Raw genomic sequence first — 25,427 nt, forward strand, 5'->3', positions numbered from 1 at the left:
TGAAATAGCTCAACTGGAATTCCATCACCTCCACTAGCTTTATTCATAGTGATGCTTCCTTCAAGTGGCCTTAGCCCACTTGACTTCGCATTCCAGGATGTCTGGCTCTAGGTGAGTGATCACCCCATCGTGATTATCTGGGTCATGAAGATCTTTTTTGCACAGTTCTTCTGTGTATTCTTGCCACCTCTTCTTAATATCTTCTGCTTCTATTAGGTCCATACCATTTCTGTCCTTTATTGAGCCCATCTTTGCATGAAATGTTCCCTTGGTATCTCTAATTTTCTTGAATAAGTCTCTAGTCTTTCCCATTCATGGATCTTATACTTTTAACACATTTTACCTAAGAAAAGAGGGAAACACGTACACTTTGGAAAGACTTCCAGCTTGGCACTGAAAGAGTTGAATCTTACCTAACTGGCACACAGTGACACCATATAAAGGAAGTATTTTAGGTCAAATCTGCCTATAATTTTAAAAAGTTATTTTTCACCAAACCTTGATTCTTCGGATGCTGACAACAGCCTCTGACACCTTCTCGACAGCCATGGGGAAGTAGAGGGTGCTCGAGAACCGCAGAGCCTCAAACAGCGTCACCACCACAAACACTTGGCTGGCTGTGATCAGGTTGTCAAGGAGCTCATTGGCAATGAAGGTGACAAAAATCATGATTTTGCTCACAGCGAAAAATGTTGCCAAATTCATGCCCCTAAGGTAGGAACTTCTCAGAATCTTGGAAATTTCCTTTCTAGAAAAGAAAGTAGGACATAGGATTTTAAAAAAGCATCAACATACAAGACATGAATTCAGTGCCCCGTGTGAGTAGCCCTTTTCTAGGGAGTAGACACAGATTAAAATAAACTATCCCTCACATCATGGAGATATTAGCATAGTCCACATCCAGGGGTCTGCCCAAACACCAGGACCACAGACTTCATAATCACTTCACTCTTTCAAGTAAGGGGGGGATTAAAGTCACACTTTTAAACATTTTGGGTCAATCAGACTAGGTTTGAACATTTATTCAACATTCATAATCACAAGCCCTGTGCCGGGCTCCTCACAGAAAGACACAGCCTGTCCCCTCCAAGGCTCATGAACCTGTGGGGGAAGAGAATTAGCAACCACAAAATTGGGAGATAATAGACAGAGACGGTCAGCACAGCTCCCATGGGAGCTCAGAGCAGAGGCATGTAACCCAGAGCAATGGAGTCAGGGCAAGTCAGACACACGTGGACCCTGAGAAGATGAGTTGGAGTCGGTCAGGCTTGGAGCAGGCCAGAGAAGAAGGAACATGGGAGTGTATTCCCAGCAGTGGCGGGGGAGGGGGAGATCAGAAATGTGCAGTCAGATGTGACAAGGTGCAGTCAGAGAAATGATCATAAGATGTTTAAATAAAAGATGGAAAAATAGTCTACAAACATGAAACAAAACAAAAGGGACAGTATTTTCATAGCTCCTTTTGAAATGAATAATAGTAATTCATGAATTAGTTAGTGGTAAAGAATCCACCTGCAAAGCAGGAACACAGGTTCAAACCCTGGGTGGGGAAGATCCTCTGGAGAAAGCAATGGCAACCCCTCCAGTATTCCTGGCTGGGAAATTCCATGGACAGAGGAGCCTGGTGAGCTACAGTCCATGGGGTCACAAAGAGTTGGATCAGTTCAGTTCAGTCGCTCAGTCGTGTCTGACTCTTCGCGACCCCATGAATCGCAGCATGCCAGGCCTCCCTGTCCATCACCAACTCCCAGAGTTCACTCAGACTCATGTCCATAGAGTTAGTGATGCCATCCAGACATCTCATCCTCTGGCGTCCCCTTCTCCTCCTGCCCGCAATCCCTCCCAGCATCAGAGTCTTTTCCAATGAGTCAACTCTTCACATGAGGTGGCCAAAGTACTGGAGTTTCAGCTTCAGCATCATTCCCTACAAAGAAATCCCAGGGCTGATCTCCTTCAGAATGGACTGGTTGGATCTCCCTGCAGTCCAAGGGACTCTCAAGAGTCTTCTCCAACACCACAGTTCAAAAGCATCAATTCTTCAGTGCTCAGCCTTCTTCACAGTCCAACTCTCACATCCATACATGACCACTGGAAAAACCATAGCCTTGACTAGACGGACCTTTGTTGTCAAAGTAATGTCTCTGCTTTTGAATATGCTATCTAGGTTGGTCATAACTTTCCTTCCAAGGAGTAAGCGTCTTTTAATTTCATGGCTGCAGTCACCATCTGCAGTGATTTTGGAGCCCAAAAAATAAAGACTGACACTGTTTCTACTGTTTCCCCATCTATTTCCCATGAAGTGATGGGACCAGATGCCATGATCTTCATTTTCTGAATGTTGAGCTTTAAGCCAATTTTTTCACTCTCCACTTTCACTTTCTTCAAGAGGCTTTTTAGTTCCTCTTCACTTTAAGCTATAAGGGTGGTGTCATCTGCATATCTGAGGTTATTGATATTTCTCCCAGCAATCTTGATTCCAGCTTGTGCTTCTTCCAGTCCAGCCTTTCTCATGATGTACTCTGCATATAAGTTAAATAAGCAGGGTGACAATATACAGCCTTGACATACTCCTTTTCCTATTTGGAACCAGTCTGTTGTTCCATGTTCAGTTCTAACTTGCTTCCTGACCTGACCTGCATACAGACTGACTAAACACAACGAAGAATAAAGAGATGGGAGGGAGGTTCCAAAGGGAAGGGATATTTGTATACCTATGGCTGATTCATGTTGAGGCTTGACAGAAAACAGCAAAATTCTGTAAGGCAATTATCCTTCAATAGAAAATAAAGTAATTAAGAAAAAAGAATATTGATTCATATAGCTTGGCTCGATATAGGTACACCAATCTCTATAATCTCCCCATTTATGGGCCATCAACATAAATTACAATCTTAATTTGAATCTCATTGTCTCAAATACTATCTTAAAGACATTGCTTATTGAGATTCGAGGTATTGAGAACTACTTAGAATTTCATTTCTATACCACTAAGAAGCATATGTATTTTTTCCTTTGAGAATATGGTAAATGGAAGAGCAGGTTAAATGATGTCTCCACCATTCTCCTTAACCTTCCTGTAACATGTGGACGATGCAGTGAATAGTAAGTATTGGTGAACTTAAATACTTCTTTGGTAAGACATCTAAAGCATCCAGTAGAATAGGAAATAAAGCATGAAAATACGGAGTGACGTCTATATATATAAACTTACCTTCTCAGTCTGGTAGTAAGGTCTATAAATGACTTTTCCCAAGCATTCATTTTTATTGTTCTAATGCCAGTTATGACTTCGCTCATGGTCCTGATCCTGTTGTCTGTGAGAGCTGTGGTCTTACTCCTGAGGAGACAGATGTGACAGATGAGCTTTAGTGACCACAGCCCAGCTTTCCTTAGCAACAGCAGTAGTGGGCATGGGGGCGGGGGTGAGGGGTGGTGGCCAGGAAGCAAATGGTTCTCTATGGCCCTTTTGCACTTAGAACACAGGCAGATTCTACTCAAAGCATGGATGGAGAAGAAGGCTTCAATTAGGAAGTCAACCATTCAGCCCATTTCAAGAAGTAACTTGGAGAATGTGCAGCTTTGGCTAGGGAAGACCTGAAATGAGTCAGATACAAACCATCTATCTGCTCAAGGAGGTCACAGTCAGGTAGGGAAGGCAGAAAGACACCCAGGAAGACAATGTTTGTGCTGTAATAAAAAAGGAGAAAAGTTCTGGGGAGCATAAAATATGGAACTTAATTTCACCAGGAAAGGAAAACAAGAAGAGCTTCAGAGACCTGGTAGCAATGGAGGAGGGCCTCGAAGGATAAGGAAAATCTCTCCACAGCAAAGACAAGAAAGGAAATTCCAAATAAAGACAGACACCAAGCACAGACCTGCACACACACAACACACACAAGAACTCAATGAGCTTCAAATAGCACAACATCTCCATCACCTGACAACCACCCACCTCCAACTCTCTGGAACCTGCTTTAGTCTAACTCAGCAGCAGAACGCTCTTCACCAGCAGCCTCTTTTCTATCACATGTGCTGCTGTGAATGTGGGGCTTCATGAAGACACAATGAAGATCAGCCTGGCCCTTGGGGTGCTTATAATTTAATGGAAACATGAACATAATACCTGAAAAGGCTCCAACATAAGCATAACAAAAATATATGTGGTAAGAAATGGGCCTACAAGATAATCACTATTTAACAATATTTAAATCTATTTCTGCTTTATTGACTATGCCAAAGCCTTTGACGGTGTAGATCACAATAAACTGTGGAAAATTCTGAAAAAGATGGGAATACCAGACCACCTGACCTGCCTCTTGAGAAACCTATATGCAGGTCAGGAAGAAACAGTTAGAACTGGACATGGAACAACAGACTGGTTCCAAATAGGAAAAGGAGTACGTCAAGGCTGTATATTGTCACCCTGCTTATTTAACTTATATGCAGAGTACATCATGAGAAAGGCTGGACTGGAAGAACCACAAGCTGGAATCAAGATAGCCGGGAGAAATATCAATAATCTCAGATATGCAGACAACACCACCCTAATGGCACAAAATTAAAGTGAAGTCGCTCAGTCATGTCTGACTCTTTGCGATCCCATGGGCAGTAGCCTGCACCAGGCTCCTCTGTCCACAGGAATTTCTAGGCAAGACCACTGGAGTGGGTTGCCATTTCCTTCTCCAGGGAATCTTCCCGACCCAGGGATTGAACCCAGGTCTCCTGCACTGTAGACAGACGGTTTACCATCTGAGCCACTGGGGAAGTCCTATGGCAGAAAGTGAAGAGGAACTAAAAAGCCTCTTGATGAAAGTGAAAGTGGAGAGTGAAAAAGTTGGCTTAAAGCTCAACATTCAGAAAACGAAGATCATGGCATCTGGTCCCATCACTTCATGGGAAATAGATGGGGAAACAGTGGAAACAGTGTCAGACTTTATTTTTTTGGGCTCCAAAATCACTGCAGATGGTGACTGCAGCCATGAAATTAAAAGACGCTTACTCCTTGGAAGGAAAGTTATGACCAACCTAGATAGCATATTCAAAAGCAGAGACATTACTTTGACAACAAAGGTCCGTCTAGTCAAGGCTATGGTTTTTCCAGTGGTCATGTATGGATGTGCGAGTTGGACTGTGAAGAAAGCAGAGCACTGAAGAATTGATGCTTTTGAACTGTGGTGTTGGAGAAGACTCTTGAGAGTCCCTTGGACTGCAGGGAGATCCAACCAGTCCATTCTGAAGGAGATCAGCCCTGGGATTTCTTTGTAGGGAATGATGCTGAAGCTGAAACTCCAGTACTTTGGCCACCTGATGTGAAGAGTTGACTCATTGGAAAAGACTCTGATGCTGGGAGGGATTGGGGGCAGGAGGAGAAGGGGACGCCAGAGGATGAGATGGCTGGATGGTTTCACTGACTTGATGGATTTGGGTCTGAGTGAACTCTGGGAGTTGGTGATGGACAGGGAGGCCTGGCATGCTGTGTGATTCATGGGGTCGCAAAGAGTCGGACATGACTGAGAGATTGAACTGAACTGAACTGAACTGAAATAACTTGGACATGGGCAAATTATGCTGAAGGACTCTACTTATTATGATACAGTGCCAAGAGGAGCCAGTGAATGCCTTCACTGTTCCTGTTTCAAATAGGCCTTCAGCATAAGGTTGGAGCCTCCACTGGCTAAGTCTGAAGGATCTACAACCCACACAAAGAAGAGACTAGAGAAGGCGTTGGTCTTGTTTTTGAAAAAAAACATCAAGCAACTATGATGTTAACTACATATTATGGAATTTTTTATATTTTTATTGAAGGATAATTGTTTTACAGAGTTTTGTTGTTTTCTATCAAACCTCAACCTGAATCAGCCATAAGTATACATATATCCCCTCCCTTTTGAACTTGCCTCTCATCTCCCTCCCCATTCCACCCCTCTAGGTTGATCCAGAGTCCCTGTTTGAGTTTCTTAGCCATATAGCAAATTCCTGTTGGCTATCTATTTTATATATGGTAATGTAAGTTTCCGTGTTACTCTCTCCATACATCTCACCCTCTCCTCCCCTCTCCCCATGACCACGAGTGTATTCTCTATGTCTATTTCTCCACTGCTGCCCTGTAGGTAAATTTTTCAGTACCATTTTTCTAGATTCCATATATATGCATTAGAATATGATATTTATCTTTCTCTTTCTGACTTACTCCACTCTGTATAATAGGTTCTAGATTCATCCACCTTATTAGAACTGACTCAAAGGTATTCCTTTTTTTGGCTAAGTAATATTCCATTGTGTATATGTACCACAGCTTCTTTATCCATTCATCTGTTGATGGACATCTAGGTTGCTTCCATGTTCTAGCTATTGTACATAGTGCTGCAATGAACAATGGGATACATGTGTCTTTTTCAATTTTGGTTCCCTCAGCATATATGTCTAGGAGTGGGATTGCTGGGTCATAACACCATACACAAAGATAAACTCAAAATGGATTAAAGACCTAAATGTAAGATCAGAAACTATAAAAACTCTTAGAGGAAAACATAGGCCCAACACTAGATGACATAAATATAAGCAAGATCTTCTCTGACCCACCTCCTAGAGTAATGGAAATAAAAACAAAAGTAAGCAAGAGGGACCTGATTAAATTTAAAAGCTTTTGCACAGCAAAGGAAACTATAGGCAAGGTGAAAAGACAACCCTCAAAATGGGAGAAATAATAGCAAATGAAACAACTGACAAAGGATTAATTTCCAAAATATACAAGCAGTTCATAGAACTCAATACCAGAAAAACAAACAACCCAATCAAAACATGGGGGAAAGACCTAAACAGACATTTCTCCAAAGGAAACATACAGATGGCTAACAAACACATGAAAAGATGCTCAACATTGCTCATTATTAGAGAAATGCAATTCAAAACTCAGAATGGCTCTCATCAAAAGGTCTATAAACAATAAATGCTGCAGAGGGTGTGGAGAAAGGGGAACACTCTTGCACTGTTGATGGGAATTTAAATTGATACAGCCACTATGGAAGATGGTATAGAGATTCCTTAAAAAGCTAGGAATAAAACCTACAGATTATCAATTTTTAAAACCAGTGTTTCTCTTACCGGAGTGATGAAAACAGCATCCCAAAGCAGCTTTGCAAAAGCAGAAGAATAATGAGAACCGCCATTCCAGCAAGACACGACATTCCTATTTCCATCCAGAGCAGGGCAGTCACTGCGATAGCCTGCAGTGGCCCCACCCACAGATAGTGCAAGAACCTTGTTACCTTAAGAAAGAAAGACAAAGCCTTCTTACAATGGTGTAAAAACCAATAAGGGTACAGTATGGAAACAATATGCTCTGAAGGAACAAAAGGAACCTAAACAGAAATGATCTCAGTGGGTTTTAAAACTGCTAAAGCAGACATCCAAGTGTCCACCCCAGATAATGCCTTTCAGGGGCAGCACAGGGCTGGCTTCAGGGATGTCCCAGGAGAATCAGACCAGCAGCACTGAAGATGTGGATCTTGTGCACAACACAGATGAGCTCAGGGCTTCCCCAAATGCTCTCTGTTCCAGAGTTTGGCCCCCATTTCCTCTGGGGAACTGTGGCATCCCCAGAAAGCCTATATTATGGTACCTACCACTTTCTCCAGTAATTACTTGTGTATTTAGCTCCCTGATAGGCTGTGGCTTCTATAGGGCAAAAACTAAGCTTTGCTCATCCCTGAAAGTGAGCAGAGGCCTCACTTCATGTTTGATGAATGAATACTTGAAAGAGAAGTATCTAGTGCAACACAGATCTGACCAACAGCTACAAAGCCCTGGGTAATGTGATCTATGCATAAGGTCAGTGGAAAAAAGACTGTGGAGGGGACGGTAGAGAGGAGGTTGTGTCTTGCTGGGGACCATGGACTTGGCACTATTCTTCGCAGGTTCCCTATGCAGCAGGCACTTGAACAGGGTGCAGGGGAAAGAACAATCCCTCCCACCAGGTCTTCATCAACCAGAGGAGGAGAAAGACAGTTCGGCAACAGCCACACCACATGCCAAGGAAGGCCATGCCAGGAGGACCCCTAGGGACACTACCAAAGCTGGGCAAGAACACTGCTGCCTATTTATATATATTAGAAAAACAAAACTCTCATCTACAGAACAATATATATAATTACATCAAAGCTGCACACAGAGAAATAAAAGTTGGATAAATACAACCTTTGTCTTACATCCTTAACGGAATCCTGGCCGACACCAAACCCTGGCACCTCTCATCCCAATAAGCTGACCCCAGTGAGAAGGATGGGAAATGGAAGAGGATCCTTCAGGGGCAGCTTACCTGGTCAAACCTGTTCACATCGTTGGACAGCAGGTTGACTATCTGGCCAGTGGTGGTCTTCACCATGGCTGAGCTACTCAGGCGAAGTGCCTGAAATGAGAGAGGGAGACAGAGAACTGGATTACTAAGGTGATACCAAGTCATCTTAGAACATAACACAATGGAGCATGTGTTCCAGGGGTCTTGAGTGGTGTCAGCAGGAGCAGGATGACCCCTGACAGCATGGCTCTAGGGATACTTGTTCACCCTCTAACTCCTGAGTGTGGCAGCAGCCCCTCCAGCAAGGATGGCAAAGGGAGGAGCAGGAGGTAGAAGCAAAATCCCCATCCTATTTCAGTGAACTTGGACCTGTCTGAAGGGTAAAGGGTGTAGGTTTACACTTAAGAGACAACTAAGTAATTTTGAGCCAAATTAGATGAGAGCAGAAAAGCTAATTTAAGGAAGGAAATTTGGAGACTTGGACTATAAGTCTGGACTCAATCACTAACTCTGTGGGTGACAATATTTAAACACTTCAGGCTTAGATTGTTCGTTCTGAAATGAGCAAGTATAATATTCAAAACACTGTTCCTGTGAGGAAACTGTGTTCTTAATGCCAGTCTGCTGACTTACAAAAGCCACAACCCGTGTTACACAATCCCTTTGTTTAGTAAGAAAAATGCCCTAGAGATCTGAGGAAACTGAAGACACACCAGGAGCTGCTTCAGCAGACCGCCAACTGGAGCCACTGATCCAAACACAATGTCATACTTTATAAAAATGCTTCGTTTACTCCTCAAGTTAAAGAAGAAAACCCATGATCAAGTGAGACTGTAAAATTATATAACCACAATGGAAGAGAATACGAAAGTTCCTTAAAAATTAAACAAGAAATTATCATACAATACAGAAATTATACTACTAAGGATATACTCAAGAAAAACTAAAAACACAAACTTGAATGGACAATTTACACTCATATTCAGAGCATCTATGTTCACAATAGCTAAAAGGTGGAAACAACTGTCCATTGACAGATAAGAGAATACACAGAATGTTGTATAGACCTATAATGTAATATTATTCTGTCTTAAAAAAGAATTAAATTATGACACCTGCTACAACATGGATGAACCTTGCAGATATTGTGCTACAGGACATAAGCCACACACATAAGCCACACACAAAATAACAAACACTGTATGATTCCACTTAACAGAGGTACCTACAATAGTCAAATTCACAGAGAGAAGAAGAACGGTGCTGGGTAAGGGGACAGGGGTCAGGGAGTTAGTGTTTAATGGGTGCAGAGGTTCAGTTTGGGAAAAACAAAAAGTTTCAGAGTTGAATTATGGTGATGGTCACCAACAATGTGAATGTACCTAATGTCACTAAATGCTGCATTGAAAAGGAGTGAAAATAGGACACTTTATGCAGTGTATATTTCCCCACAATAATAATTAAAAAAAAAAAAGATCAATGATCAAAAGCCAAAAGTAACTTTACCAAATTTGTGACAATGTATTAATAAATAAATGGCAGCTCATTTGTATTTATGGAACTTCCCATAGGATCATTCAAAATTCAGCTGAAAAGAGCATGAAAATGCTGAATGGGCCATGTTAGGAGTGACAGATGTGCAGCCTTAGAGATCCCCTGGAGACCTGCCCCAGCCTGGGATCCATGGTGTAGACAAACTACAGCTACGAGCTTAGCAGCCACTCCATTTCTAACACTCGACCTGGTTTCTTCCCAGGACCAGGGATCAGGAGGTGGGGCCCAAGATGAACCACAAACGTTCAGAGGGGCCTTTCAGAGCTGCTTTGTCGCACCAGTTTTTGGGTCCTAGGGAATCAGTCCACCTGTAACCTGAAAAGGAGTGTCTTGTTTCTGCAACAGGAGGAGTCTAGACGCAAGGCCGTGAACAAGGAAACCTGTCTTTCCCATGTTTCTGGAATTTCAGATTATGTCAATGGTGTAATCCCCACAATTTCTGACTTCATACAGGAGCCATCTTTTGGGTATAGTTAAGGCAGCAAATGAACATCTCGGGAGATGGTTACATTCACATAAGCCAACGTGCCAGGTCAGATCACATTTCCAAAAGGCAAGATTTCAAAGTGTTAGAGGGAAGAGGAAGAAAAGCAAGTGGACAATGGCTCACGTATGCAGCAAAGAGTGAGCTTTGACTAAACCATCACCTCACACCTAACTTAAAGCTGTCACAATGCAGTTCTGGTAAAATTTCATAATTATTATGAGAGTGATGGAGAAGGAAATAGCAACCCACTCTAGTATTCTTGCCTGGAGAAACCCATGGACAGAGGAGCCTGGCAGGCTATGGTCCGTGGGGTCACAAAGTGTCGGACACAACTGAGCGACTATCACTCACATGAGAGTTAAGCATGATCTGAAAAGACAAACAGTTAGCCAATTGGTGGGAAAATCTTGAGTATCCACCTCCTAAATGGTTAAAGATGCAACAGAATAACAAAGATGATGTTGAACGGCAATGAAGACCCTGACTGGAATGTGTGGGCACTGCTGAGATTTCCACATCACCCAGAAGGAAACCAACTCAGATGCTGCTGCCAAACAAGACACTGAGGTCTCCAGGTTCACTCAGTCCCGGGATGTACAAGACTCTGATCAAGGAGAGATGAGACGACATCTCACTTTCTGCTGACAGAAGTATTCCAAAGAAATGGAAGTTCTAGATAAGTAGCAACCAGGTAAAAGAAGCAATATTTTAAATTTAAGCTGTTTGAGTTTATCTTTCAATGAGGGCTATATTTATTAATAAAAATTGCATATGTTTAAGGTTACCACATGATGCTTTTATATAAATACGCATTGGGAAATGATTACTATATTAAAACCACTTAAAATATCCACTACCTAATACAGTTATCCTATTTTACATGTGTGGTGAGAACATTTAAGATCTACTGTCTTGGAAAATTTCAAGGCTACAATACAGTCAAATAAGGATTTTTTTTAAAGCAAACAGTCTGAGGCAAAGAGGTATCCAAGGTCAAATTTAAACAGAACCCTTCAGCTCTTGACACTTATATATCTGTGGCAATACCTTTGTAAAGATACCTGAAATCCTTATTCCTTTTATACTAGTTTAGACCAGGGTAAACTGTGAAATAATTTCCTGGCATTCCTCAATACAAAATCGGTGAACACATTAAATCAGTTCTAATTAAAATTGCTATGATGCATACTAAAGATAAAAGGAAATATTGTATTAAAGTAGCTTCAATGAAGAGCAACAAATTCTCTCTGGAATGAATGAAACAGTGTAAAATTTCAAGTTTTATCTCAAAAACCCTACTATTTTCTTTAATATCATCAACAACAATCACATTTATAGAATGTAGTGAGTGAGTCTATATTTGGCATGAATTCTCTTTATATTTTCTCTAATTAACATAACTATATTGAATATAATTAGATGGGTATTTTAAAATTATAATCATTCCCTTTCTCAAATACATTATCTGCTTCTAGATATAGTTTTATAGATCCAATCTCCTTAGTTCCCTTTTAAATAAATATCTGATGTAAATTAAGGTTTTAATGAACAACAAGAAAAATTTTCTGTAAACAGCACTATGGGATCTAAACATGAAGACACTGAAAATCAGCTTGATACTTTTGATGCTTATTTTTAAATATAAATTTAATATTTTAAAAATACAATTTAATATTAACTTAATACTACAAATTTAGTGGGTATTATGCCACAGCCTATGGCTAAAAGTTATCAAAGGCAGCCCTCACGTGATCTCAAAAGAAAATTTTTCATTATTTATTGGTAAAGTTTACTTCAACAACAACAAACTTGGCTTGATGCAAATAGCAAGCTTCTTTAGGAAGGTGTAAACGATCCCAGTTATGTAATTTTTAGTTTATAGAGAACCTTCCTTAAATGTCCCTGATGCTTCAGGAGAGGTACACACCATGGTACCGAGCGACACTCACCTTGCGGTAGATCATGTGGCACACGGCTACTCTCAGCCTCATCCCCACGTGCTGCATGTGGTAGAAGCACAAGTGGTGCAGAACGGCCCACAGGAGCACGCAGGCGCTCAGCCCTGCCGCGTAGCCGCAGGCTTCATGCAAAGCGGCAGAATCGGTGGGATCGTAGTTTTCAACATAAGTAATCATTTTCCCCAAAAATATGGGCTGAACGACTCTGGTGCCTTCCTAAAAGGAAAAAAAGGCTTAATTAGAAATGTCAGTTTTTCTTAATACAAGATTTACTTTTAGCATTAGCAGGTTAAAAATACATTTTGACAAAATGCTACATTCATGGCTAATTTAAAAGAAAAATATGCAGATCCACTATCTCCTATAAGACAAGCAGGCAACAGTTTAACCTTATGGCAAAATTTTACATTAAAAGATAGTAAAGCCTTAGTACTTTATGCCTAATACACTGTGGATACTCAGTATAAATATCACAACCAGTGCTTTAGAAGTCATTTGGCACAATACAAGTGAGCCTTAAGATGAATAAAGAAAAAGGTGGCAGAAGAAGAGGAAGAAATCTGCTTCCATATGAATTAGCCTGCTGGCAGCCTGCCCCTGTCCCCTGTCCTCTCAATGACCCAGCCCAAAAGAAAGTCAACCTGGTTCACATACGGGAGACACACTTTCATCACCTTCTTCAGGAATCTTTATGAACTGATAGCCTGGCACAAACACCCACTCCTTTCCATCCCAAACTCCACATGTCTGTAGATTAAGAGAAAGGAAACCAGCTTCAGTTGGAAGACCACAAAGAAATCAGGCTTGGCAGCTCTGCAGGCTCTCAGCTCCTGAGAGCACTGCCTCACTATATCTCTACCCTCTAGAAGTCAGAATGTTCCTTGGAGTAAAAAATTAAACCTGGTGGAGACCAAGCTAAAAAATGATGTCTTCCGTGGTTCTCCATCCACCATCCACTGCAAGTGGTTTGGAAGAAATGTTCCCAATCCTCCCTTCCCCAAGGCTAAACCAATTGACACAAGGTGCACTGAGGCTTCCACTCTGAGTAAGACTTAAGGAAGCAAGTTTCTTTCTCAAAGAAAAAGGCAAAGAAACAGCAACACCTACCTACCCTGCCAAACAGCCACTTCACCCCACAACTTACTTCCTCTCTCTAGTCACCCCTTGAAGGTCTCCTTTTCCCCAGGTTCCCTTCCTTTACCATCAAGGAAAACCACTCAATGAATGAAAACCACTCACCTAACGTAAACATCTCCAGCCTCAACATCATTTCCTATACAAACTTCATAAAAGACAAAATGTTAAAAGTTTGAAAGTCTTTCAGGAACAGGGCTTTTTCTTTTTGGCAATCCCACCTTACTAACACAGACAGGATAAGCAACTGACAGGTTTGCTTTGAGAGCTCTCTTCTAACTGTCTGAAGCTGAGGAAGCCACATACAAGAGGAAGGGAAGGAGAATCCATAACACCAAACAACAAAAAAAACTAAGCATTTTCTTAGCCAACTAGTGCCTGATCAGGATATTTATCAAAAGATGTCCCCATGCCTCATATGGATGTCTCATTAAACCTCAGTATTCCTGTCTTGTTCTACACACATGCACACACACATGCACACACACACGTTCACAGGCTGCACCAACTGCCTCTCCTTCCATGAAGGCAGGGAAATTTTCATCTACTATAGAGAATAAAGAGAACACTATTTAGCTGAAGAAGTATAAGTAAGATGATCAGACAGCAGCAAAACAATCAGTTCTGATACATTTCCACTGTCTCCTGTCATCCATCCCAAGAGGCATAGAGACCTCTTGGAAGAGTCCCTCATACAGCAGATTGTCAAACACACTGTTTATAGAGTTTCCTGATATGGAAATGTGGAGGCCACACAGATAAGCAAAAATGTCAAACTGTACACCTGGGCAGTCCCAGCCCAGGTGTCGCCAAGGGCAGTCCAGTGCTGCAGCCACAAACCACCAGAAGCCCAGCAGGAATATCTGCCATCCCCAAATTTCCTGAAATTTATGATTCTTTTTGGGAATCACTGTTGCCTTTTACTCAGCTCTCCATTTGAGCCTAACATCCTTGTAACTACAGGAGAAATAAGTAACATCACTCACCAAAGAGAATATGGTTAAGTGCAACAAATCCAGCAAAAAAAGTAAATAAAGGCAGATCACTACCACCTAAACATATCTGGTTTTTTCTTTGCTGAGAAACAATACTTAATAACCCAGTTGTGGGACTTCCCTGGTGGTCCGGTGGCTAAGATTCCACACTCCCAATGCAACAGACCAGGGTTAGATCCCTGGTCGGGGAACTAGATCCCACATGTGGCAACTAAGACCCAGCACAGACAAATAAATAGATATTAAAAAAAAAGTTTATAAAAAGCCTCATTAAGGTTTAATGCCAGTTTAGGGCCCATATCTTCCACTTATCTGTCAATTCTTTTTTTTTTTTTTCCTGATAACGATTTTTCTTTCTTTGGAATAGAAATTTTCAAAAGATAATAAAGGTTTTCAGTCATGACCTGTTACTTTGATCTGATATAATTTGGGAGGAAAGTCATTTGTTATTCTTAAGCACTATTTTGGGACTTCCTCCAATGGCTCAATGATAAGGAATTCATCTCAATGCAGGAGACACAGGAGGTGCAGGTTTGATCCCTAAGTTGGGGAGATCCTCTAGAGGAGGAAATGGCAACCCACTCCAGTATTCTTGCCTGGAGAATCCCATGGAAAGAGGAGCCTGACAGGCTATAGTCCTTGGGATCACAAAGAATCAGACACAACTGAGATACTGAGTACAAATGCACAAGTTTTCCTCTAACAAGGAGCAGTCATGGTAATTCAGAAAAGTGATGAAAAGTATAACATACAAGGAATTTCCATTCTGGCATAAGTTGCAACTATTGAAAACAGAAAATTGATATTATACTCCATATGAAAAGTAACAGCAAACAAAGAACAATTTTCCAGTAATTTCTCTCAAAAAAAAAAATAGAAAGCAAAATAGTAAATAACACAAAACTGTGAAAACAAAACCCCAAAGTACATATAGAGAATAAGAATACACATATTAAATACGACTCTTGCAAGCTTCCAGAACACATAGGGCAGAAGTAATTACAGCCCTCAAAGGTAAACTGAGTAAATCCGTCTCCTCCACACACAAGGAAAGGTTAGAGACAAAGAGTCATTTAACAGGACAGCTATCAGAGGCATTTGTAATCTGTGAATATTTCCATTTCTGGCATTTGGTAAAACTGGCTGAGGCAAATCAGGCAAAAGATTTTCCGACTACCAGAAGATTAGCTCCTACATATGCTCAATGCTCCGTTGCAAGTATTATCTCCAAATCAAATAGTGGTGTGAATCCCAAGGAAAGGTCCAATTTCAGAAGACTCTGTTTATCTTGGAGAGTCTCTCAGAGAGGCAAGGAGTGCCTGTGGCTGGGGACACAGACACTGGTGGCAGCATTCCCAGAACCTAACCCCACCACGTGTACACAGGTGTGAGCACACACCACCAAGGAATTCTCTCACCTGCACATTCCCGATTCTCACCTTCAACTAATAAAAGAGAAAACAACTGAGAAAATATTTATTATCAACCACGCTGCAGCTGCTGCTAAGTCGCTTCAGTCATGTCCAACTTTGTCCGACCCGATAGATGGCAGCCCACCAGGCTGGCTGGGATTCTCCAGAGAAGAACACTGGAGTGGGTTGCCATTTCCTTCTCAAATGCATGAAAGTGAAAAGTGAAAGTGAAGTCGCTCAGTCATGTCTGATTCTTAGCGATCCCAAAGACTGCAGCCTACCAGGCTCCTCTCTCCATGGGATTTTCCATGCAAGAGTACTGGAGTGGGGTGCCATTGACTTATTCTGTCAACCATGAAACTAACCAAATTAAAATGTTCTTGATAAGTAGTTCAGTTCAGTTGCTAAGTCGTGTCTGACTCTTTGCGACCCCATGAATTGCAGCACGCCAGGCCTCCCTGTCCATCACCAACTCCTGGAGTTCATTCAGACGCACGTCCATCGAGTCAGTGATGCCATCCAGGTTTCTCATCCTCTGTCATCCCCTTCTCCTCCTGCCACCAATCCTGCCCAGCATCAGTGTCTTTTCCAATGAGTAAACTCTTTGCGTGAGGTGGCCAAAGTACTGGAGTTTCAGCTTTAGCATCATTCCCCACAAAGAAATCCCAGGGCTGATCTCCTTCAGAACAGACTGATTGGATCTCCTTGCAGTCCAAGGGACTCTCAAGACTCTTCTCCAACACCACAGTTCAAAAGCATCAATTCTTCGGCGCTCAGCTTTCTTCACGGTCCAACTCTCACATCCATACACGAACACTGGAAAAACCATAGCCTTGACTAGATGGGCCTTTGTTGGCAAAGTAATGTCTCTGCTTTTCAATATGCTATCTAGGTTGCTCATAACTTTTCTTCCAAGGAGTAAGTGTCTTTTAATTTCATGGCTGCAGTCAGAATCTGCAGTGATTTTGGAGCCCCCCAAAATAAAGTCTGACACTGTTTCCACTGTTTCCCCATCTATTTCCCATGAAGCGATGGGACGAGATGCCATGATCTTCGTTTTCTGAATGTTGAGCTTTAAGCCAACTTTTTCACTCTCCTCTTTCACTTTCATCAAGAGGCTTTTGAGTTCCTCTTCACTTTCTGCCATAAGGGTGGTGTCATCTGCATATCTGAGGTTATTGATAATTCTGGCAATCTTGATTCCAGCTTGTGCTTCTTCCAGCCCAGCGTTTCTCATGATGCACTCTGCATATAAGGTAAATAAGCAGGGTGACAATATACAACCTTGACATACTCCTTTTCCTATTTGGAGCCAGTCTATTGTTCCATGTCCAGTTCTAACTGTTACTTTCTGACCGGCATATAGGTTTCTCAAGAGGTAGGTCAGGTGGTCTGGTATTCCCATCTCTTTCAGAATTTTCCACAGTTTATTGTGATCCACACAGTCAAAGGCTTTGGCATAGTCAATAAAGCAGAAATAGATGTTTTACTGGAAATCTCTTGCTTTTTTCATGATCCATCAGATGTTGGACATTTGATCTTTGGTTCCTCTGCCTTTTCTAAAACCATCTTGAACATCTGGAAGTTCATTGTTCATGTATTGCTTAAGCCTGGCTTGGAGAATTTTGAGCATTACTTTACTAGCGTGTGAGATGAGTGCAATTGTGAGGTAGTTTGAGCATTCTTTGGCATTGCCTTTCTTTGGTATTGGAAGGAAAACTGACCTTTTCCAGTCCTATGGCCACTGCTGAGTTTTCCAAATTTGCTGGCATATTGAGTGCAGCACTTTCACAGCATCATCTTTTAGGATTTGAAATAGCTCCGCTGGAATTCCATCACTTCCACTAGCTTTGTTTGTAGTGATGCTTTCTAAGTCCCACTTGACTTCACATTCCAGGATGTCTGGCTCTAGGTCAGTGATCACACCATCATGCTTATCTTGGTCATGAAGATCTTTTTTGTACAGTTCTTCTGTGTATTCTGCCACCTCTTCTTAATATCTTCTACTTCTGTTAGGTCCATACCATTTCTGTCCTTTATTGAGCCCATCTTTGCATGAAATGTTCCCTTGGTATCTCTAATTTTCTTGAAGAGATCTCTAGTCTTTCCCATTCTGTTGTTTGCCTCTATTTCTTTGCATTGATAGCTGAGGAAGGCTTTCTTATCTCTTCTTGCTATTCTTTGGAACTCTGCACTCAAATGCTTATATCTTTCCTTTTCTCCTTTGCTTTTCACTTCTCTTCTTTTCACAGCTATTTGTAAGGCCTCCTCAGACAGCCATTTTGCTTTTTCGCATTATTTTTCCATGGGGATGGTCTTGATCACTGTCTCTTGTACAATGTCATGAACCTCTGTCCATATTTTTCTGTCTATCAGACCTAGGCCCTTAAATCTATTTCTCACTTCCACTGTATAATCATAAGGGATTTGATTTAGGTCATACCTGTATGGTATTGTGGTTTTCCTACTTTCTTCAATATAAGTCTGAATTTGGCAATAAGGAGTTCATGATCTGAGCAACAGTCAGCTCCCAGTCTTGTTTTTGGTGACTCTATAGAGCTTCTCCATCTTTGGCTGCAAAGAATATAATCAATCTGATTTCCATGTTGACCATCTGATGATGTCCATGTGTAGAGTCTTCTCTTGTGTTTTTGGAAGAGAGTGTTTTCTATGACCAGTGCATTTTCTTGGCAAAACTCTATTAGTCTTTGCCCTGCTTCATTCCTTATTCCAAGGCCAAATTTGCCTGTTATTCCAGGTGTTTCTTGACTTCCTACTTTTGCATTCCAGTCCCCTATAATGAAAAGGACATCTTTTTTGGATGTTAATTTTAAAAGGTCTTGTTGGTCTTCATAGAACCGTTCACCTTCAGCTTCTTCAGCATTATGGTTGGGGCATAGACTTGGATTATTGTGATATTGAATGGTTTGCCTTGGAAATGAACAGAGATCATTCTGTCATTTTTGAGACTGCATCCAAGTACTGCATTTCAGATTCTTTTGTTGACCATGATGGCTACTCCATTTCTTCTGAGGGATTCCTGCCCACAGTAGTAGATATAATGGTCATCTGAGTTAAGTTCACCCATTCCAGTCCATTTTAGTTCGCTGATTCCTAGAATGTCAGTGTTCACTCTTGCCATCCCCTGTTTGACCACTTCCAATTTGCCTTGATTCATGGACCTAACATTCCAGGTTTCTATGCAATATTGCTCTTTACAGCATTGGACCTTGCTTCTATCACCAGTCACATCCACAATAAGGTATGATTTTTGCTTTGGCTCCAACCCTTCATTCTTTCTGGAATTATTTCTCCACTGATCTCCAGTAGTATATTGGGCACCTACTGACCTGGGGAGTTCCTCTTTAAGTATCCTATCATTTTGCCTTTTCATACTGTTCATGGGGTTCTCAAGGCAAGAACACTGAAGTGGTTTGCCATTCCCTTCTCCAGTGGACCACATTCTGTCAGACCTCTTCACCATGACCTGCCCGTCTTGGGTGGCCCCATGGGCATGGTTTAGTTTCATTGAGTTAGACAAGGCTGTGGTCCCAGTGTAATTAGATTGACTAGTTTTCTGTGATTATGGTTTCAGTGTGTCTGCCCTCTGATGCCCTCTTGCAACACCTACCATCTTACTTGGGTTTCCCTTATCTTGGACGTGGGATATCTCTTCACAGCTGCTCCAGTAAAGTGCAGCCACTGCTCCTTACCTTGGACGAGGGGTATCTCCTCACCACTGCCCCTCCTGACCCTGAACATGGAATAGCTCCTCTAGGCCCTCCTGTGCCCATGCAGCCGCTGCTCCTTGGTCGTGGGGTTGCTCCTCCCAGCCGCCACCCCTGGCCTCGTGCATGGGGTAGCTCCTCTCGGCTGCTCCTGCGCTGTCGCAGCCTGGCACTCTTGGCTGCCGCCCCTGACCTCAGACGCGGGGTAGCATCCCCTTGATAAGCAGGAACAAGGTCAAACACTGCCCCTTTAAACCCTTCCCCTTCGACATCAATCTATAACCACATTTATATTCTTTCCACAAACCAATTGAGCATATAGTTTTATTCTCTCACAGGAATTCTTCACAAATCTGAAAGCATAAAGGATCTTTAAAAGAACTGAATTTAATACCACCACATCCATTATGCAGGATTATCTGAGAGTCTGAATATCTGAGGCAGAATTTTTATTTGGGGCATACAATGTGGCATGCAGAATCTTAGTTCCCTGACCAGGGATCAAAAACCTTAGCATCTACTATGGAAAACAGTGTGGAGATTCCTTACAAAAAACTGGAAATAGAATTGCCATATGACCCACCAATACCACTGCTGTGTATATACACTGAGGAAGCCAGAATTGGAAGAGACACATGTACCCCCAATGTTCATTACAGCACTGTTTACAATAGCTAGACATGGAAGCAACCTAGATGTCTATTGGCAGATGAATGGATAAGGAAGTTGTGGTATATATACACAACGGAATATTACTCAGCTATAAAAAAGAATGTGTTTGTGTCAGTTCTAATGAGGTGGATGAAACTGGAGCCTATTATACAGAATGAAGTAAGTCAGAAAGAGAAGTACCAGTACAGTATATTAATGCATATATATATGGAATTTAGAAAGACAGTAACAACAACCCTATATGCAAGACAGCAAAAGATATACAGATGTAAAGAAGAGACTTTTGGACTATGTGGGAGAAGGAGAGGGCAGGACGATATGAGAGCATAGCACTGAAACATATATATTACCATATGTAAAACAGATGACCAGTGCAAGTTTGATGCATGAAGCAGAGCACTCAAAGCTGGTGCTCTGGATAAGCCAGAGTGATGGGGTAGGGAGGCAGGTAGGAGGGGTAGGAGGGGGGTTCTGGATGGGAGAACACATGTACACCCACAGCTGATTCATGTCGATGTTTGGCAAAACCACCACAATATTGTAAAGTAGTTAGTCTCCAATTTAAATAAATAGTTAAAAAAAAAAAAAAAAAACCCTGGCATCTGCACCGGGGACATGGAGTCTTAACCAGTAAACTGCCAAGGAAGCTCGAGATAGACATTTATTGGTAGAGTCCTTGGTATTCAGCCTCAGGAAAGCACCTGACAGTGGGTCCCACCTTTTGCTTCTTAGGGTAACTTCTTGCAGGGTTAGCTTAGATGCTAAAACTTCTGAGTGGGTAGAATTCCTTCTCCACCTTAATGTACTTGAAACATTTCTCACACAACTTCCCCATATCTCATTCATGGGGACAAAAACACAAAAATAGAAACAAGCTATCAAAGTTTTACCAAATGCTTGACTGAGACATATAAGCAGAAAAGAATGGGCCTGTAGGAAAAAACCAATAGACAGAATCTTTAGAAGTGGGTGAAAGGTGACAAAATGTAGAGTTGAGAAAAAACCAAAGACAAGGAGGAAAAGCAGTGAAACTGCGGAAATCATAACCATCAGGATTCCAGACATACTAGCCTTCACTCGTCTCTTACACACTGGTCTTCATCCTGACCACACCTTAGCATCACCTGGGAGGGGACTGGTGTACTCTGACACCCAAGACCCAGCCTCCAGAAACTGGTTTAGGTTCAACTGATTAGGGTGGAGAAGGTTCTCCCTGTAGATTCTGGAGGCGGAAACTAACCGCATGTAAGTATCTGCTAACCTCCACTCTCGCACTGTCATGGCATCTGAGCCTGGAATGGCTGCAGACCTAATCTGTAGGAATTACAAGGAATTACAATGATCACAAAGACTTTTTACCAGAGTTCCATTGCACATTTCATGCTTCCAGAAAAGTCCAGAGATTACAATATTAAAATTGAAAATGTTCATTCTGCACAGTTGGAAAAATAAAATGTTCAGAAAAAAACTATATTTAAGAAACATTAATAAAAAGATGAGTCAAAATTAGCCTGGAAAGTTATCTATAAAAGGAGAAGGAGAATTAGAATAGAGATAACAATGATATCAGACTTCTTTAAGTAACCTTTTCTTGATTTTGGAATCATGAAAACATTATACAGAATTATGATTATAAAATTACTAAATTTTTAAAAAGCAATTCCTAAAATTTTAGAGTAAAATTACATAAAAGTACCTAAATATATACACCCATTCTGTTGGTTTGCAGAGCCATACAAAAAAGAACTATCAAAAGTGATTTGAAACAAAATAATTTAAAAACACATTCTCTGCGTGATACACCCAAATGAACACAGTATGAACTCCAAAAGAAAATAAAAAATATTAGATTGCTTTCAGAAGTCACTTTATAAGCTACAACAAATGAATAATTATGTTGATATTGAGAATTGGGCTTAGACATTGGACAAAGAGAATAGATGATGGGGGGGAAGAGACATGCAAGCACAATTAACAACAAACTGTGGAAAATTCTGAAAGAGATGGGAATACCAGACCACCTGACCTGCCTCTTGAGAAACCCATACACAGGTCAGGAAGCAACAGTTAGAACTGGACATGGAAGAACAGACTGTTTCCAAATAGGAAAAGGAAAACGTCAAGGCTATATATTGTCACCCTGCTTATTTAACTTTTATGCAGAGTACATCATGAGAAATGCTGGGCTGGACGAAGCACAAGCTGGAATCAAGATTTCCGGGAGAAACATCAATAACCTCAGATATGCAGATGACATAACCCTTATGGCAGAAAATGAAGAACAACTAAAGAGCGTCTTGATGAAAGTTAAAGAGGAGAGTGAAAAAGTTTGCTTAAAGCTCAACATTCAGACAAAGATCATGGCATCCAGTCCCATCACTTCATGGGAAATAGATGGGGAAAGAGGGGAAACAGTGGAAACAGTGTCAGATTTTATTTTTGGGGGGCTCCAAAATCACTGCAGATGGTGACTGCAGCCATGAAATTAAAAGATGTTTATTTGGAAAGAAGGTTATGTCCAACTTAGAAGGCATATTAAAAAGCAGAGACAACAAAGGTCCATCTAGTCAAGGCTATGGTTTTGCCAGTAGTCATGTATGGATGTGAGAGTTGGACTGTGAAGAAAGCTGAGTGCTGAATAATTGATGCTTTTGAACTGTGGTGTTGGAGAAGACTCTAGAGAGTCCCTTGGACTGCAAGGAGATCCAACCAGTCCATTGTGAAGGAGATCAGTCCTAGGTGTTCTTTGGAAGTACTGATGCTGAAGCTGAAACTCCAATACTTTGGCCACCTCATGCGAAGGGTTGACTCATTGGAAAAGACTGATGCTGGGAGGGATTGGGGGCAGGAGGAGAAGGGGATGACAGAGGATGAGATGGCTGGATGGCGTCACCGACTTGATGGACATGAGTTTGGGTGAACTCTGGGAGTTGGTGATAGACAGGGAGGCCTCACATGCTGCAGTTCATGGGGTCGCAAAAAGTCGGACACAACTGAGCGACTCAACTGACCTGAAGATTTTATGGTGACAGTTGGTAACTAAAATTACTATGTACTATATCAAATATTAAATCACTAATGATGTATACCAGAAACTAATAAAACTTTGTAAGCCAATCATACTTCAATTAAAAAAATTCTTTTAATTTTGCAATAAAAACTTACATATACTTAGAAAAAGAAAAGAAAATGGATTGAAAAGCATCACCCTCATTTGTAATTCAAGGTTATCACGGTGGGTATTACTGACACCTAAGGGCTAACACTATGCTTTCAGGAACCAGCAGGGCGCACAGCAGGTCTGCTCTGCAGGTCCCCGTCCATTTGGCTCAAGGCCCCCTCCTCCTCTCCCTTGCTGTGTGGTCCTCAGTGGTTGCTCTCGGCCCACAGTATCTTTGCCACCAGCAGCCACTCCTCAGCCTCCTGGGTTGAGCAAAGTAAGGGACACATGGAAGAAAGGATTGGGAAATAAATGCAAAGACCACTCAGCTCCTGGGGAACCAGCTGTGAGTTGAGGCATAAAGCCCACTGTGGGACACAGAGGATTCTGTTTACTTCCTGCCCATCAGCTGAGCTCCAAAGTGAAGATTTACACAAACATATGCTTCCCAACCTCCACCTGGACCAGAGACCATCAGTAAAAGTGGCCTCAGACAAAGGCCAAGTGGCCAGACAAGACCAAGCCACTTTTTAGGGTCCTGGGAAGAGGACATAACTCCCAGCCACTCCTCCCCTCTCAGAGGAAGGGACTGGGTGAACCCACTCTGGCTCTCTGAGGTCACCCCACTTACACACCAGCAGGTAGAGACCTCACCTCTCAGAGAGAAGTGCTGATGACCTGGGGAGGTGGTCTCTGTGACTCAGGCCCAGGCAGAGGCTTCAGGCTCCTCCTCTCCACCCTGAGGGCCACAGGCAGGCAGAGACCTGTTCTCTCCACCCTCAGTACCCATGGAGGTGCACACAGGGGCCAGGGTGCTGGGAGCTCTGTGGCTGTTCTGTTCTCATTAGGGGTGATCGGCAAGTGCTCCACAGCCTGGTACTTGTTTCTCTGAGGAGTAGAGATACTCCTCACTTCTCATAGGACAGAGGTTTTCGAATCTCAAAATCCTGAAACCTAAAAGCCTTACCCTGGACTGGCGTCATCCTGTTTTTTCCCACTGGTGCCGCCAGGAGTACCTGGGAGGCCCTACTCGTGCTGTGGGTGGAAGGAGCACACTGCTTGGGACCATGGATGATCCACGGGGCATGCTGTGCACCCAAGGAATTGAAAGAGGGCTGGAGGTCAGCAAGGAAACACGTTTGTGTTTTACAGACTTCTGGGTTGAGTTTACATTTTCCACTGTCTAAAATACAAAGACCGACAAGCAGTACAGATAGATCACAACATGGGAAGTTGCTTCATAAAATCAGTTATTTAACTAAGTAGTACTGCTACTAGTGCCAGTAGTACTACTACACAGATGAGCCCCTACATTCAAGGTCCTCTACTCCCCACTTCTCCACCATGACCACCCAAAACCAGTCTCCTAAAAGAGAGGCTGGAGCTCTATCACTTGCACCTTATGCAGCCCCTAGGGACCTTTATGGACCCTCAGGTGGCTCAGATGGTAAACAGTCTGCCTCTAATTCAGGAAACCCAGGTTTGACACCCGGGTCAAGAGGGATGGTATGGGGAGGGAGGAGGGAGGAGGGTTCAGGATGGGGAACACATGTATACCTGTGACGGATTCATTTTGATATTTGGCAAAACTAATACAATTATGTAAAGTTTAAAAATAAAATAAAATTAAAAAAAAAAAAAGAAGATCCCCTGGAGAAGCAACCCACTCCAGTATTCTTGCCTGGAGAATTCCATGGGCAGAGGAGCCTGGCAGGCTACAGTCCATGGGGTAGTAAAGAGTCGGACACGACTGAGCAACTAACACTTTCACTTTCAGTAGGATGTATTCCAGGGGCTGGACAACTTTGAAACCAACACTCCCAGCACCACAGTGGGGCAGATTTGCTCTCAGGAAGAACTCCAGGTCCTGCAGCCTCTCCCTCTATGTCTGTTTCTCCCATGAGCTGCCATAGCCAAGAACCAAAGCTCATATTAGGATGGAATCCATCCAAGACTTAGCGACCCCACCCAAGGAGCCAACAGCCCAGGACAGCAAGAAAAACCAGCAGCTCAGTTCAAACCCAGCCACAT

At 42.1% G+C, this 25,427-nt stretch overlaps 1 protein-coding gene across 1 annotated transcript in view; it reads right to left on the reverse strand.

Moving 5' to 3' along the window:
- The window catches only part of LOC147361945 (ATP-binding cassette sub-family C member 4-like), a 165,716-nt gene that overhangs the window by 129,723 nt on the left and 10,566 nt on the right, over positions 1-25,427 (reverse strand). The window contains 5 exon segments of the mRNA XM_086330257.1: positions 499-748; positions 3,212-3,337; positions 7,105-7,268; positions 8,318-8,407; positions 12,287-12,511. Of these exon segments, the coding sequence (XP_086186383.1) occupies positions 499-748; positions 3,212-3,337; positions 7,105-7,268; positions 8,318-8,407; positions 12,287-12,511 (855 nt within the window).

The sequence above is a fragment of the Bos grunniens genome, chromosome 12 (assembly GCF_055505025.1).
Source record: "Bos grunniens cultivar Pamir isolate PY7600 chromosome 12, Bosgru_T2T1.0, whole genome shotgun sequence".
NCBI classification, from domain to species: Eukaryota; Metazoa; Chordata; class Mammalia; order Artiodactyla; family Bovidae; genus Bos; species Bos grunniens.